The sequence below is a fragment of the Rattus norvegicus genome, chromosome 2 (genome assembly GCF_021556685.1).
Source record: "Rattus norvegicus strain SHRSP/BbbUtx chromosome 2, alternate assembly SHRSP_T2T, whole genome shotgun sequence".
NCBI lineage: Eukaryota > Metazoa > Chordata > Mammalia > Rodentia > Muridae > Rattus > Rattus norvegicus.
In genome coordinates, this window is record NC_141535.1 from 33618496 (window position 1) to 33635082 (window position 16587).

Consider the following 16587-nt stretch of genomic DNA (forward strand, 5'->3'; position numbering starts at 1 on the left):
GGAATATACAAACACGCATGCGCCCATGCGCGCGCGCGCACGCAGACACACACACACATTTTTTTTTTCAAAATGATTTCTGAGTAGTCCTGGCTATTCTGAACTTGCTCTGTAGATCAGACTGCCTCTGCCTCTAGTGCTGGGATCAAAGGTGTGCACCACAACTGCCCATGAAATAAAAGTTTTTAAAAAAACTATAAGAAGTCTATTCTGGGGGCTGGGGATTTAGCTCAGCGGTTAGAGCGCTTACCTAGGAAGCGCAAGGCCCTGGGTTCGGTCCCCAGCTCCGAAAAAAAAAAAAAAAAAAACCAAAAAAAAAAAAAAAAAAAAAAAAAAGAAGTCTATTCTGTGACTGGTGCTTGGCCCACCTCCCCTAAGCAGTGTTCATTTTGCTTGTGTAGTTCTCATGTGGTGGCCTTTTGCCAGAAGTCCCTACCTGGCATATGTCACACTGTAGCTCCTCTCTCAGCTCAAGTCCTAAGTGACCATACAATCTCACAAAGACAGAAATATACACGTCTTTCATGAGCTACTGTGACTGGGGTTCTTATTTCTCTTTTATAGACTCCATTTTCTGTTTTTGGATATCTTATGAGTGGTACTTGGAGGGAAATTTTTAATTTTTAAGTTTTTTTTTTTAATATTTATGTGTGTTTTGCTGCATGTATGTGTGTGCTCCACATGCATGCCTGGTGCCTGGTTGTGGCCAGAAGAGGGTGTCAGATTCCCTGAAACTGGAGTTACTGACGGTTGTAAGCAGCCCTGTGGGTGCTGGGAACTGAACCTGGGTCCTATGGAAGAGTAGTCAGTGTTCTTAACTACTGAGCCACCTCTCTAGTCCTGTAAGTTTTCTCTTTTAGTTAATAAGACAGTAATGTTTATTCTTTTTATTCCTTAACTTATAAAAGTAAAATGCATGCTAAATAGAGGAGAAAAAAGTAAGAACCTTACTTCACAAACACAACGTTACCCGTCGGACGCTGTTCTAATTTTTGGCTGACAAGCCAGTGTGCACAGATGCATAAGCATATTCTGAGGGACAGCCAGGAAAACGTCTGCAAAGATGTGCACATTCAGTGGTGGCATGAGCAGGGGCCTCTTTCCAAGGCCTCGACGTTCACACTCCTGCAGAGCATGCCAGTCACTTTACTGAGCATTTAAAACAAAAGATTCCGTGCCATAGCATCAACTCGGAATCCAAACACTGAAGCAGAGAAAGGTTCTAAAAACACTATTTACATTTCCCATGAACTCTGATCCTGGAATGACAGGTTGGCCACAAAACCCATTTTAAAATGCCAAGGCGAGATTCTTATTACAGTGTAGTGAGATTCTTCTCCAGCTGCAGCACAAGCTCTCTGAGTGCAGGATCCTCTGCCCAGTTGGTTTTACTCCCCAAAATAAGGCCCTGTAATTAAAAAGAAATTCTAAGCACTTAATTTCACAAGACTTTGACTTTTTTTTTTTGGTTCCTGTGTAGCCTAGGCTTGCCCTGAACTTGCTGTGCACCAACTCTGCAGCTGAGGATAGCCCTGGACTTCAGATCTTCCCGCCCTACGTACTCCAGTGCTGGGATTACGAGGTCTGCCACTGTGGACAGTTCACGTGGGCTGGGGTCACAGCCAGGGACTCGTGCCTGCCACATGAACACTATCGACTGAGCTGTGTCCCAGCTTGCACTGCATCATCTGATACTTACTGAACACTATGATCCCGAGGAAAGAGTGCTCCACTCTCAGTTCCCTACTGTTCACCGATAGCTTCTATTCATTAAGACTGCACTGCTACCGCAGACTGAAGGAAAGCGCTGCTGCCTGAGGTCAGGGCTAGCCTTGCGGTGCTCCTTTGCGTGCTCATCCATTCATGGTGAAGCAGTAACTTAATCATAACTAATACGTTTTCTTTTTGTAATTTCATGGGCACTGGTGTTCTGCCTGCTTGTAAGTCTGGGGGAGGGTGTTGCGTTCTTGCCTTCCAGTTGGTGCTGGGAATTAAACCTGGGCCTTTTTTTGTTTTTTAAAGATTTATTTATTACTTATAAGTACACTGTCACTGTCTTTAGACACACCAGAAGAGGGCACCAGATCCCATTACAGATGGTCGGGAGCCACCATGTGGGTGCTGGGAACTGAACTCAGGACCTCTGGAAGAGCAGTCAGTGCTCTTAACTGCTGAGCCATCTCTCCAGTCCATGAACCCGGGTCCTTAAGAAGAGCAATCAGAGCTCCCAACACTGAGCCAGTGTTTATTTTCAAAAGAGATGAAAAGGATCATGATAAATGGAAATTTTGGTCATATTTTGATAAAAGTGGCTCACTACAATATTTAGACAGATTTTAGAGAATAAGTATTATGCTGTTATGTACAAAAATAAAGGCACAGGCAGGCAGATCTCTAAGGCCAGCTGGACTATACAGAAAAACCCAGAGAAATTGTTGTTTTCTGTCTTTTTTTTTTTTTTTTGTTTTCTGTCTTTTTAAAGTTAATTTTATATGTATGGTTTTTTCATCTACATGCCTTTTGCTCACCAGGCCTATCGCTGTGGGAATCTAGAAGAGGTCAGATCCCCTGGGCCTACAGTTACATGCAGAGTTGTGAACTGCAATGCTGGTACTGAGAACTGAAACTGGATCCTCTGGAGTAGCCAGCGCTCCCAACCACCAAACCAACTCTCCAGGCTGTTTCTGTTTTGAGGCAGGGTCTCATGTAACTCAAGCTAGCCTTAAACTCCTTCCCCAAGGGTTCTGATTATACGTATGTGCTACCATGCCCAGCAACCACTTTTCTTAATTTATAAGCGTCACCTGGAATGCATGTTGAATGACAGTAGTGATCTTTATCTCCATCTGTAGCTTGTCTTTCATGGCCTTTACCACTTCAGAATTCTCCATCTTGTCCACATCCTCTTTTTGTTTGTTCCTCTCTGTTTGTATTTCTAAAAGCTTACTTCTTGAAGCTTGTTTTAGTTCTGTTAGGTTAAAGACAAAACAAAGATATGTGTGTCTGTGTGTATGGCCTTTTCCCCCCTTAAAGATAGATCTCTCTAAGTAGCCCTAGCTAGCCTGGAGTTCAGACTTACCAACCTCAGACATGTGCAACTTTACAAATTTGGGACCATGCACCAGAGACTATAAAACAAAATATTTCCTGGTTATTCTACTCGTGAAGTTATTTATTTTGATGTTTCTGATTTTTTTTTTTTTTTTTTTGAGACAGAGTCTTATGTAGCTCAAGTTAGCCTTAAATTCCTGATCCTCGGGGTTGGAGATGGCTTATTAGTTAGGAGCACTGGCCACTCTTCCGGTCCTGAGTTCAATTCCCCGCATCTACATGATGGCTCATGACCATCTGTAATGAGATCCAATGCTGTCTTCTGGCATGCAGATGTACATACAGCAGAGCAATCACATACATTAAAAATATTCCGATCCTTCTTTCTCTCTTTCAAGTATTGGGATTACATGTGTGTGTGCCACAATGTCCAGTCCAAATGTACAGCCCCTTCCTTGTATGTTGGGTAAACTCTACTAAGTTACATCTCCAGTCCTTGGTTCTTATAAACGTCTAGTCACTTTCAGTGTTATAGTCACCGGAAGAATATCCCTTGGGGGATTTGTGCTTTTCTTCTTGTTTCTTTTGTGTAGCCCTGGTTGCCCTGGGACTTGCACTGTAAAGCAGGTTGGCCTTGAACTAGGACATTTGCCTGCCTTGTCTCCTGAGTACTGGGGGCAAAGGTGTGCGTCACCACTCCCTGGCATGAGGGCTGCTTTTCTAATCCCAGTATCTTTATTATTAGGTATCTATCTGTTTTCCCACATAGATATATTCTTGCAGTTTTCTTATAAAAGAGCAGTATGGATCCCCACAGTTTTCACAATCTACAGGTGAAATGGTTTATCGAGAATCCTTGACTTAGTGCATTTGTGAGGACTCCAATCTAGTGAATGAGACAATCTATACATTTAATCAGTCCAGAGTCAGCCCGTGGCCTCCAAACCACGGAACATAAACTCCCAGCCCTATATGTAGTGACTGTTTCAGGGCTCTGAGGGTGGGATGGCACTGCGCACACACAAACATACAATTGTAAGAAAAACATGAACATATTCTACATACGTAGTCTCTTCTTTCTGACATCAAGCAGCTTTTTCTCCAGTTCCTTAGACTCCTGTTATTAAAATGCAGATTAAAGGATGTCGCTCAATGGTAGATTTATAATACTTACGTCACTGAGTTGCAGACCGTCAAATCTTCTTAGGCTCCAATTTCCCTTCTCTTTGTTTCTGTCTGTGTGGTTTTTATTTTGAAAAGTCTACTATGTAGCTGGCAGTGAACTTTGCACGTTGGGATTAGAGGCAAAGGTGTGTTCCACCACACCCAGCTATCTTGTTAAGATGGTGTCTTAAATAGCCCAGGCTAGCTTCAACCCACTTCGGAACCAAGAACGACTAAACTCCCGGATCCCGTCTACGCCTCCTAAGTGCCTGGACCACAGGTACAGCAACACCTGGTCTAGAGCTGGCTGTTTACTCCGTTTCCACAAAGGACGGAGACAGCCACTTACATTATGTTGTTATTTGTAACCTTGGTAAAAAATAAGGTCTATGATAAAACAACTGAGGGCATCGATCTGCAGTCGCCCAGTCCCACCAGACACCTCAATCCTGTGCAACAGCTCTTGGCAAGATGGCAGCAAGATGGCGTAAGCAGCTGGCACCAGCTTACCTCCTGGGACTTCATTATTAACTTCTGTAGCTGCATCACGTGCTTCATGTCATCAGTGAGCAGACTGCAAAGGACAGACACGCCGTTACAGTGGAGTTGTAACTCCAGTCCCAGGGTCTGATGTCCTCTGGCCTCTGCGGGCACGTCATGAACACAGTAGACTTGCCTGTACACACCCATGAGCACCCATCCGTGCAAAGTAATAAAGCACCCAGTAACTCTCGGAAACCTCGGGGCTGGGGAGACTGCTTAGTTGGCAGTGCCTGCCTAGAATAAACATTTGGACCATGCTCTAGTCTAATCCCCAACTGCATAAGCTGGGCATAGTGGCACAAGTCACAGATCCCTCTCAGGAAGGTGAGGCGGGAGGACTGAGTTTGATGCCACCCTGTCCCACATAACTAGTTCAAGCACATCCCAGGCTACATGGAAAGACCCTGTCTCAAAATAAAAAAACATAACAAAACAACAACAACAACAATCAGCCAAAATTTACTAACTTGAGTTCAGCAGGTCAGGCCTGCCGCTCAGGGCTTCGCTAGAGCCAGGGACTGCTCAAGTGACTGCTGTACTGCTTACGCTGGGTTCTGGCTTGCTTACACAGGAATGTGAGGCACTGCCACTTCAGGAGCTGGAGATGTCCACACCAGTGACGACCCATTCAAGTTATTCAAAACACAGCACAGACACTGCTTGGCCTCTCTGAGCTCTTTGCTCTCAGGAGGGACTCATATATATGGTGAGTCTATCTTGAACTTTGCTCCTTTAACATGAAACTGCGTTTTAGAAGATTATTTTATTTGTATGGGTGTTTTACTTGCATGGATGTAAGTGCATCGAATGTGTGCAGAGGCCAGAAAAGAACATCAGGTCCCCTGAAATAGGTGTTACAGACAGTTGTAAGCAACCAGGTGGGTGCTAGGGATTGAGCCTGGGTCCTATGGAAGAGCAGCAGTGATCTTAACTGCTGAGCCACCTCTCCAGCATCACCACGGAACTGCCTGAAGGTTTAGTGAGAAGGCTGAGTAAGCAAAGGTACCTGCTGCCAAGCCTAATGACCCAAGTCCCATCCCTGGGACCTGAATAGGGTAGAAAAATGACTCCTGTGAATATCTACCTACCCCTACACAAAAGGTATGTTTAAAAATGTTTGCTTTTAATTTTTTTGAGACAGGTAACCTCAAAGTCCCAGAGATCTGCCTCCTCTGCCTCCCTAGGGATTAAGGCATGTACTGTCACCTGACCTAAGAACTTCAGAGTTCAGGATCTGTAATCTGAGCCAGCAGTAATATCAAGGGATTACAAATCAGCCCGAATGAGGACACCACGATGGGAGAGGTGCCCAGATCCATCTCAGAGCTTGTCTGGTGCTGATGGGAGAGGATAATATATCACAAGATTTTTAGAGTTTTGGGAAGAGAGATCACAGGTGTGGCCGGAGGTAGGACTCTTATAATTCCCAGTGCTTTTACTTATACTACCTGACAAAGTCTGTAAGCAGAACCAGCACCTACCTTCCTTCCTTCGATTCCTTCCCATCTTTTTCATACTGGGACTGACCTCACATGCCATACATCTCACTGAGTTACAGCTGCGTCCCCAGACCTTTCCTTTTCTTTTTTAACTTTTCATCTGAGCTGGAGAGATGGCTCAGTCATTAAGAGCACTGACTGCTCTTCCCGAGGCCTCGAGTTCAATTCCCAGCAACCACATGGTGGCTCACAACCATCTGTAATGGGATCCAATGTCCTCTTATGGTGTGTCTGAAGACAGCTACAGTGTATATAAAATAAATAAATTAAAAAAAAAACAAAAACAAAAAACCAAACTTTTCATTTAGTCACAGGCTCTTTTTAAGTGGTTTAGGCTATCCTTGAACTCACTCTGTAGCCCAGGCAGGTAAAACAAGCTCATTTCTACCAATGAAAAGCCAAGGGGTGCCCTTCTATTTCATTAAGTTGTTACTGGAGGATCTGAGTTCAATTCCCAGGGCCAGTATGGCAGGAGAAACGAACTCCTTCAAGCTGTCCTGACACACACACACACACACACACACACACACACACACACACACACACACACTCTCGCGCACTTTTTTATTTAAAGTTTTATGAGATAGCATGTTTCTTTCTACAGAACCCTGGCTGTCTTGGCATTCACTATACCCACCAGGAGGGCTTCGAACTCAGAACTCTGCCTTCCTCTGCCTCCCAGTTCTGGGATTAAAGGCGTCCCCACCACCCTTGGGCCATGACAAGCTTTACAGGAGTCACGTCTGAAGTCAGCTTGCATGCATCCCTTACTGTTCCTATTGTTACAAATCCAGGAGAAACAGTCATACCTACTCTCAGGGCCCATGTTCTCCAAGTTATTCTGAAGGGCAGCTGAAAGTTTCATCCTAAAGAAAGAAAAGGTTCATTTCCCTTCAGATATACACAAAACAGTGTTTTAAAAACACAATATGAGAAATACACTTTTTTATTGGATTTTTTTTTATTTACACTTCAAATGTTATCCCCTTTCCCATCCATAAACCCCGAGAAACACACTTTTTAAGAAGTATATTTTTAGGGGTTGGGGATTTAGCTCAGTGGTAGAGTGCTTGCCTAGCAAGCACAAGGCCCTGGGTTCGGTCCCCAGCTCCGAAAAAAAAAAAAAAGTATATTTTTATTACTATGTATTTATGAGTAATGTATATATCTGCATGTGGGCGAAAAGGACAAGGGTGTGAGAGCCACTGGAGCTGGAGTTACAGGCAGCAGTGAGCTGCCAGACTGGGCTTGAACTCAGCTCCTCCATAAGAGAGTATGAGCTCTTGGCCAGAGATCACTCCAACCCCAGGAAATACTCTACACAAGAAACAAAAAAGAACAGGGAAGAGGCTATGGCCTGTGGCTGTGTGGGCCAGGCTGAGGCGTGGACTGGAATCTATCCTCAGCTATTCACTGTGGTAGAGTTGGGGAACAGCGAGGCCTTACAGACCTCAGCACGGGCCTGCCGAGGATGCCAGCAACACAGACGGAAGTTTTACATCTTTCCCCCTAAGATTCTGGAAGGTGTCATGTAGCCTAGGCTAGCCTCAAACTCTTCTGTAGCTGAGGATGACCCTGAATTTCTGTCCTCCTGCCTCTACCTCTATCCACGTACGTACTTTCCCGTGAACTGCTGAAGCACAGTACTTTAAGCAGGCACAGTGTGCTTGTGCAAGGCACTGGGCTGTCTCTGACACACACAGAAACACAAGGAACAGGTAGGCACAGTGGGTATACGCCTATAGCTCCTGCCATTCCCGAGTCTGAGGCAGGAGGAGCTAGAGTTGGAGGACGAGCAGAATTGGACAATTAAGTCTACAGTAGTAGCAGAGTTATTTCTTGCTTTCCTCTCTATATAACTAGTTAAGATAGCTTTAATTACTACGTTCTTTTGTGTGTATATATGTACATGTGTGTACATACGTGTATATGTGAATGCATGTGTGTGCGCGCACGCGCGCTCACTTGTGCACATGTCAGAATGCGTAGGTGAAGAGGATACAGAAAAACCTGTGGGAGCTGGTTCTCTGTCAACCATGTTGGTTCTACGGATCAAGCTCAGGTCATCAGATATGTTATCCAGTACCTTCACCTGCCAGACCACCTCCCCAGGCTGCTTCAGTTGGTTTTTAAATGAATATAAAAATTAAATTTAGAACTTAAGGTAATCTGGAAAGGTCAAACCCCCAAGGTAGGAATTCTAAGAGTCGTTCATTTGAGGTTATGAAAGCACAACCTTTAAGGGTCATGCTTGTCTGTTAATAAGCATCATTCACCATAGACACACTCTAAGCTATTCATTGTCTGCTGTTTCATCACCATGAGAATACTGTACAGGGTACACAAAGGAAGGTGGCCACAGCGTCACGTCACGAGGCGATAGAATTTTTTTTTTCTTTTTCTTTTTTTGGGAGCTGGGGACCGAACCCAGGGCCTTGCGCTTGCTAGGCAAGCGCTCTACCACTGAGCTAAATTCCCAACCCCGAGGCGATAGGATTTGATAGCGCCACTTTCATATATGTAGCTTGTCATTGAAGAAAATTCCTGCACAATGCATGGACACCAGTACTTACAGAGCTTATGATATTGTATTTGTATTCACACGTCTGTTCAAATACACCTGAAAATACCAACGTAGAACTAGACATACTCAGTATGCCTGCCATCTCAGAACTTGGGAGGAGCAAGGAAGCTCCATGAACTCCAGGCCTAGGCCCTTATCTCTAAACAAAGCACAGCACAGCACAGCACAGATCACAACACAACACAAAACAGCACAAAACACAACACAAAACAGCACAAGACACAACACAAAACAGCACAAAACACAACACAAGATCCAAGTGCAAAGCCAGTAACTAAAAACCTTTTAAAGTTCCTAACAAGGGAAGTGGCTTCTCTGGTCGTCCCAGAACCTGGGTGGCCGAGGCAGGAGCTTTAGGTCAATCTGAACCACATACCAATTTCTAGGCATCTGGCCATCAAGCCAAACCAAACCAACTTTATGACAACTCTTCTAAGTATCAACAGTTACTGAAACAAACGTATCTGTTGCACTTTTAAATGCCGATGTGTTAGAAACTTGTCCATGAGCTTCATGAAGGGTCCTTAGCACCTCTCTTACAGACCTTCCTCAAAGGAAGATGCTAATGAGTAACGCAACTTCTCTCCAAGACTCTGGAACACTGCCTAACCATCTTTTCTTTTCTTTTTCTTTCTTTTTTTTTTTTTTTTTTTTTTGGTTCTTTTTTTTGGAGCTGGGGACCAAACCCAGGGCCTTGCGCTTCCTAGGCAAGCACTCTAGCTAGCACTGAGCTAAATCCCCAACCCCCTAACCATCTTTTCTTGTTCTCCCTCTTTCCTTTTCTTGCCACTCCTCTTTTTGGAGACAGGGTCTCACTACTTAGACATAGCAGTCCTGGAACTTGCTATGTAGACCAGGCTGACCTTGGACTCAAAAAGATCTCCGTGCCTTTGTATTCAGAGTGCTGGGATTAAAGATATTGCACAGCAACCACTCCCAGCTCCCCTCACCCCCGCACCCCATTTAACACAGGTTTTCCCTGTGTAGCTAGGGCTGGCTTTGGCCCTCCAGCTTCAGTCTTGTGAGTGCTGGGGTCATAGGCTTTTGTCACTGTGCTTGGCTTCTAATCATCCTTTAATTCAGCTTAGTTTAAACCCTTCACGCCCGACCTTCCCTCAGGCTTGCACCCATCCCGATGTTAATACTAAAGTAAAAATTACCTGCTCAGTGCGAGACTTTTCACTTCAAAATTACTTTTTACATCTTCTATTTCATTCTCCAGGTCTTCAATTTTACTATTAAAGAAACATGAACGAACTTCAGCAATGTCAAAGTGGTTACTGAACTGTGTACAAAGTAACCCTTGGGGAGGAAGTTGAACACCTTTATTAGAACAGAAGAAAACGAGGGCCCACCACACAGGAGCCTGTCTACAGGGCTGGGGAGCTGAGCTTCCTCACTAAGCGTCTAGACCATGTAAGGCATACCACACAGCAAAGAAGCCACCACCCCCTAGCACCAAATACTACTCCACTGCAAATCTCCAAGCTCCCAACTTAGGCCTGACTTATTTAGAATCCTAAAGGAAAAGAAAGACAGCCCCAAGACACGGCTCATATAACTAAATCTTAGTAAAAGCCACAAATAAAAGATTAAAATATGACATACACTTCAATTTGTTTTTCTTGCATGATCTGTTCTGGAGTTTTTTCTTCATCTACAAGTAAAAAAGTTTTTTTTTAAGTCAGTAACAGTTTTATTAAATATTTGTGTGCGTGCGTGTGCTCATGTGCGCATGAGTGTGTGAGTGTGTATGCATATTGGGAATCACATGTGGCAGTCACAGGACAATTTGTCAGGCCAGTTCTCTCTTCTAGAGTCAGTGTGCTCTAGGCACTGAACTCAGGGCACCAGGCTGTAGGCACCTACCTGAACCAGCTGTGCAGTCTTATTGCCACCCTACCACACTTCATAATTATCGTGCACATCTGTTTACCTGTTTTGCTACACAGAATGCACACAAACAACTTTTTTTTCCCTCCAAATGGGGTCTCACTGTATAGTCCTGGCTAGCTTGAAACTCAATATGGAAATCAGGCTGGCCTCAAACTTAGTGGAGATCAGACTCTGTTTACCTCTCCAGTGCGGGAATTAAAGGCATGAGTCACCATGCCCGAGAAAAACCACTTCTTGTAAAGCTGATTTTCTTTCCCAAGAATACCGTTGTAATGGTTTGTATATGCTCAGCCCAGGGAACGGCACTATTATGAGGTGTGGCCCTATTGGAGTAGGTGTGGGTATGGGCTATAAGACACTCATCCTAGCTGTCTGGAAGTCAGTCTTCCACTAGCCGCCTTCAAATGAAGATGTAGACCTCTCAGCTCCTCCTGCACCATGCCTGCCTGAATGTTACCATGCTCCTGCTTTGATGATAGTGGACTGAACCTCTGTACCTATAAGCCAGCCCCACATATATGTTGTCCTTTATTATTTTTTTTTTTTTTGGAGCTGGGGATCGAACCCAGGGCCGTGCGCTTCCTAGGCAAGTGCTCTACCACTGAGCTAAATCCCCAACCCCTATGTTGTCCTTTATAATAGTTGCCTTGGTCATCGTGTCTGTTCACAGCAGTAGAACAGACTCAGAGAACCATTCACCTAGGGGCTGGAGATGGCTCAGGGGTTAGCGGTTGTAGAGCACCCAGATGATAGCTCATAACCTCTTTGACTCCAGTTCCAGGGGATCTAATATACTCTTTGGCTTCATGAGTACAGACAAGCAGCAGGCCAAGCACATACACATGAAATAAAAAGTGTTTAAAACGAAGAGCATTCATCAGCAAACTTGCAAAGCCGATCTGAAACTGAGGGACTTACTTGCGTCGATCACGGACTTATACTCCAAGAGCTGTTGTTTTGTCTGTGCTCTCAGTCTGAGAACAGAGAAAGGGCAGACAGGAAAAGTATTTATGGACGGTGGCTACAATCATCATTCAATACGTGAAATAAAAGAAATAATTCTTACACATTCATCAGCCAGATTGAAATGTGGTTAATGAGGACATCTCCACGGGGGTAGCACAAAGTGATGATGCCCCCAAACTCTCCCAGCTTTACACACACATTGTAATGCTTTCAGGAGGGAATGGAAAGATGGCTGGGCCATTGAGAGCGTACTGCTCTTGTAAGGGGACTTTGGCTCCCAGCACTAAAAATAGCCATTCACAATCATCTGTTAACTCCAGCTCCAGGAGGAATTTGTCTTCTCTCTCCTCCAAGGGCATACCCTTGCATGTACACAGACACAGACACAGACAGACAGACAGACAGACAGACAGACCGACCGACCGATCCCCCACTAAGGATAATGAAAATACTTTTTATTTAAGACAGGATTTCTCTATGTAGCCCCGACTGGTCTGGAACTCACTCTGTAGATCAGGCTGGCCTCAAACAAATAGATATCTTTCTACTCCTGCCTCCTGAGTCCTGGGGTTTTAAGGCATGCACCTCTCCTACCCAGCGTCAAAAATACATCTTAAGGGGCTGGAGAGATGGCTCAGTGGTTAAGAGCACTGACTGCTCTTCCCAAGGTCCTGAGTTCAAATCTCAGCAACCACATGGTGGCTCACGACCATCTGTAATGAGATCTGATGCCCTCTTCTGGTGTGTCTGAAGATAGCTACAGTGTACTCATATGCATAAAATAAATAAAAAGATTTTTAAAAAAAAATACATCTTAAAAAATTAAAAATGGTAAAATATTAACAAACATTTCAGTAAATATGAAAAAAATTTAAAAAAAAAAATCTGTGACCAGCTAAGTAATTAATGTTTGGTAGTTTGTTTTCTTCAGTTCTATTATTCCTAATCCAAAATCAAACGTAAATATAGAAAGAAGTTGGGAAAGATGGTACAGCTTCTAGTGTTTGTTACGTAGTCCTGAGTTTGTCTTTGGAGACCCATATGGACAGCTAAGAAACACCTGACAGATTATGAAAGCTTACACAAAATCAAGTTCTTTTTTTTTTTTTCAAGATAGGGTTTCACTATGCAGCCCTGGCAGGTAGGTTTAGGGACAGCCCCTGCTCCACTTGTTTGGGCGACCCACATGAAGACCACGCTCCTCATCTACTACATATATATGAGCAGGGGCCTAGGTCTAGCCTGATCTTCCTATCTGGTTGGTGATTCAGCCTCCAGGAGCCACCAAGGGTCCAGGTTAGTTGATTCTGTTGATCCTCCTGACCAGGCTGGCCCTGAACTCGAGATCCTCCTGCCTCTGCCTCCTAAGTGACAGAATTAAAGGGAGTGCACCACCACTGTCTGGCTATCACGTTCTTTCAATGACACAATTCCAAATGAAAACAACAACTTAACACTCTGGGCTAGCCATCCTGGTCACTGGGAAGGCTGAGGAAGGACAGAAAGGTCAGTGAAGGCCTGCCAGGACTTCACAGTAAGTTCGGAAACCAGTCTTGGCAACTTATCAAATTCAAGATCAAGATAAAAAGTCAAAAAGGGCTGTTACATGCTGTGTGAAAAGGCACTCAGTCTTAAGAGTGCTCGACTTAGATGGTTGAGCCCTAGATTCAATCATTACTACTGCCAAAACCAATCCCCTTCCTTGACAAGTTATTACAGATTACAGGAGAATTGGAGATTCTCGGCTTTGTTCTTCGGCTGAAATGGGATGAAGTTGTCGTGTTTATAGATAAACATGTCTGTGTATGGCTGGCATGGTTCTTAATGACTATAATTCTAGCACCCTGAAGGCAAAAGCCGGAGGATTGCTACAAGTTCAAGGTTAGCCTGACACACATAGTTATAGCCTACCAGGGTTACACAACAAGACCCTGTTTCAAAAATTCAAAACAAGTCTCTTTGTTATGAGTTTTAAAGGTCTTCAAAACAAACAAGCAAACAAACAAACAAACAAACTGTTTTTTTTTTTTTTCCTGCAAAGAACCAGAGAGCAAATAATTTAGGATTTGGGAGTCATATAGTCTGTTTTAACTATTTAACTCTGCCCTGTAGCAGAAGTACCTGTGTCCCAGTAAACTTTATGAACACTAACATTTGTAATTCATGTATTACAAAATATTTTTGGTTCCTATCCCTATTTAAATACGGAAAAACTATGCTGTACCTGAGCTGTATGGCGCTTACTAAGCATACACCAGACGCTCCATTTCTTAGCTGGAAGAATTCACCACAGGCAGTAGAGCAGATTTGGTCCAGGCCTTAGACTTTGGTGTTCCTTGACACCAAATTTTCCCTAAAAATTGCTAACTGGAGAGCATCATTGTCCTAGCAGAATGATAAACAAAGGAAGCTTCTAGACAGCAAAGGATCTTAGTCCTAAAGGTGGGATGTGTTCCCTCTCCCTCCTGTAACTTGCCCGCCGGGACCACAGTGGTAAGACAGGATGGAGGACAGACAGGTCGCAAGCCTGGCTAGGGAAGGGGCAATGCGCTGCGCACTCCCACAGAATGTCCCACCTCAGCCCACTAGCCTGTCTGCGCCGAGAGTATCCTTTGCGGCTCTCGTCCCCACTGACTGGCCTAAGGCGGTTAAACTGATGGTGCCGCAAGGCTTGGGGCCAAAGAGTCAGCCAGTTAGACTGAATTCGAACCCAAGGCCTCCCAGAGTGAGGGCGGATGCCCGCCGGGAGCACCTGAGCAGCAGGCTGATGCGGTCCATGATCCGCTCCTCCGAGGCCTGCGGACCCCGCTCCTCTCCGCAGGCCTCAGCCCCGGCCACAGGCCTCTCCCGCAGCGGCTCCATCGCAGAGGAGAAACACCGCAGCAGTTCTTCCCGCCACGAAATTGACTCCCGGAAGTACCTACCCTCTCCGTCCCGCCCCTTCCTCCCAGAGTCCCACCTTCTGCTTCTCACGGGCAGCGGGTTGCCGTAGTTACCGCGCTGCGTTCCTTTTCTAGGCTTCTAGTTAGGACTTTTGACCAACACACGCGAGCGAATCCAAGCCTTTGGGTAGGGATGGATATATGGAAATATGCTCAGTGGTTGAACGCTTACCTAGTATGCCTAGTGCCTTGGGGTCGACCCAGCACCGAGCCAAGGGCGGTAATTGGAGAAAATTTAGGCTATAACTTAAGCTATATCTTTATAGAGTGGCCCGCAACGGGAAAAGCTCTGGCTTAAACAGATGTCAATAGTCTCCTGGTTACTGTTAATTGTCCCTTTTTACTACACTCTGGGTCAGGGTATGGAGGACAGGTTTGCTCTGCTGGGTGGGATATGTGAACCGTGTTGACGCAGGTGGCTGCACAGGCCAGAGGGCATCAAATTCCCTCCAGAACTGGAGTTACAGGCAGTTGTAAGCCACTTGATATGGGGGCCACGAATGGAACCTGAGTCCTCCAAAAGAACCAGTGTTAACTACTGAACCATCTCTCTAGCTTCTGCTCTAATTTTTTGAAATTGACTCTCATGCAGCCCAAGCTGATCTTGATCTACCAATCCCTTCAACTTCCAAATGCTGAGAATCATGGGACTCTTGCAGAATTGTATTAACTTTCTTGATGTTCTGGGAACAAACCTAGGGTCTCTTATTGATCTACATCCTCTTTTTCTTTTCTTTCTTTTTTTTTTGGAGCTGGGGACTGAACCCAGGGCCTTGCGCTTGCTAGGCAAGTGCTCTACCACTGAGCCAAATCCCCAACCCCTATTGATCTACATCCTTAGTCCCTATTACAGTTCCTGAGGTCCATAACCTCCAGTTTCATGAAGAAATGAATACCTCAACCAGGTGGCAGTGCTGGCACATGTTCTCCAGACTTTACCATGCCACAAACATGCCCTTTCAATTCCTTACACTGGTACTCCATCTATCAGTGAAATGAAAGGTATCTGCAATCCTAGAACAGCAGGTTGAGGCAAGAATGTAATGAGTTTGAGACCAGCCTAGGATATACAGGACAGAGATCCTATTGGAGAGTTGTGGCAAGTATAATTGGGATTGGAAATCACATTGAGAATTGGGAGCTCCCAAGTATCTAGTTTCTGACTTGACAGGTTACAATGGAGCCTTGATGTCAAGGAGAGGAGAAAATGCTGTACATACAAATGCTTGATTCATTAGTAAGCTTCTCACAGTCACTTGAGGGATATGTACATCCTTGCAGAATAAAACAGCTCTTTGTGGAGGGCTGCATTCCTTCACAGCTATTCCCCAAGTTGACCATCCCATGTCTATTGTTAATACAGTCCTGTTATTAAAGTACTACGGACACCTTTTAAAAGTTAAAACTCAGAACCCAAAGCACAACATTGGGTTGGGTTGGGAAGGGGATGGATCTGGGAAGGGTTTGGAGGGGTGGGGAGTGGAGTGAGTGGCAAATTAGAATCAAAACATCTTATGCCAAACTCTTAAATAAAAATTAAAGATTTAAAACCTCTACATGAGCCGTTAAGTGTTATCTCAACATGTAACAAAAGCATATGTGACTTAGAATCCCTACCACCCCTCCATACAACAGAAGCCAATCAAAGGCAAGAAGAGTGAAGCATTCCAGCATTTAGGTTGAGGAGGGATTGAGTGATCCAGGCCACCTGGAGAGAGAGCGAGTGAGCTCACACAAGTACTGTACTGGAAACATCCTTAGACACACAGAAAGCCACACTCTTATCAAGTGAGCTTGCCCTGTCCCAACCCCAGCTCCTGGATCAACAACGCAACTCCTCCAAGAAAGAAAACTGGAATGGAGGCATAGATATTAGGAGCCAGAGGAATAGAAAGACTGCTTGAAGTCGTGAGTTCTAGAGATGTCAGGGGAATTACACCCA

The 16587-nt window shown here is 44.7% G+C and overlaps 1 protein-coding gene across 3 annotated transcripts; it reads right to left on the reverse strand.

The window, feature by feature from the left end:
* Positions 1-854: 854 nt before the first annotated feature.
* Positions 855-14621, reverse strand: Cenph (centromere protein H). 3 transcript variants are annotated; one of them, NM_001399529.1, is given in 9 exon segments: positions 855-1408; positions 2805-2968; positions 4117-4168; positions 4726-4789; positions 7067-7123; positions 10002-10076; positions 10450-10498; positions 11656-11711; positions 14456-14609. In NM_001399529.1, coding segments are annotated over 9 exon segments (720 nt in total). In that variant the 5' UTR covers positions 14566-14609; the 3' UTR covers positions 855-1315.
* Between the last annotated feature and the right edge of the window lie 1966 nt (positions 14622-16587).

Bases quoted from the DNA above. Each gene is read 5' to 3' on its own strand.
- Cenph (XM_087633569.1), bottom strand. From the start codon at position 10,472: ATGCAAGAAAAACAAATTGAAGT. The intron at 4,790-7,066 runs GTATGACTGTTT...TGTCCTTTGCAG, and splicing joins AACATGGGCCCTGAGAGTAG to TCTGCTCACTGATGACATGA. The intron at 2,969-4,116 runs GTATGTAGAATA...TTAACCTAACAG, and splicing joins TGTCAGAAAGAAGAGACTAC to AACTAAAACAAGCTTCAAGA.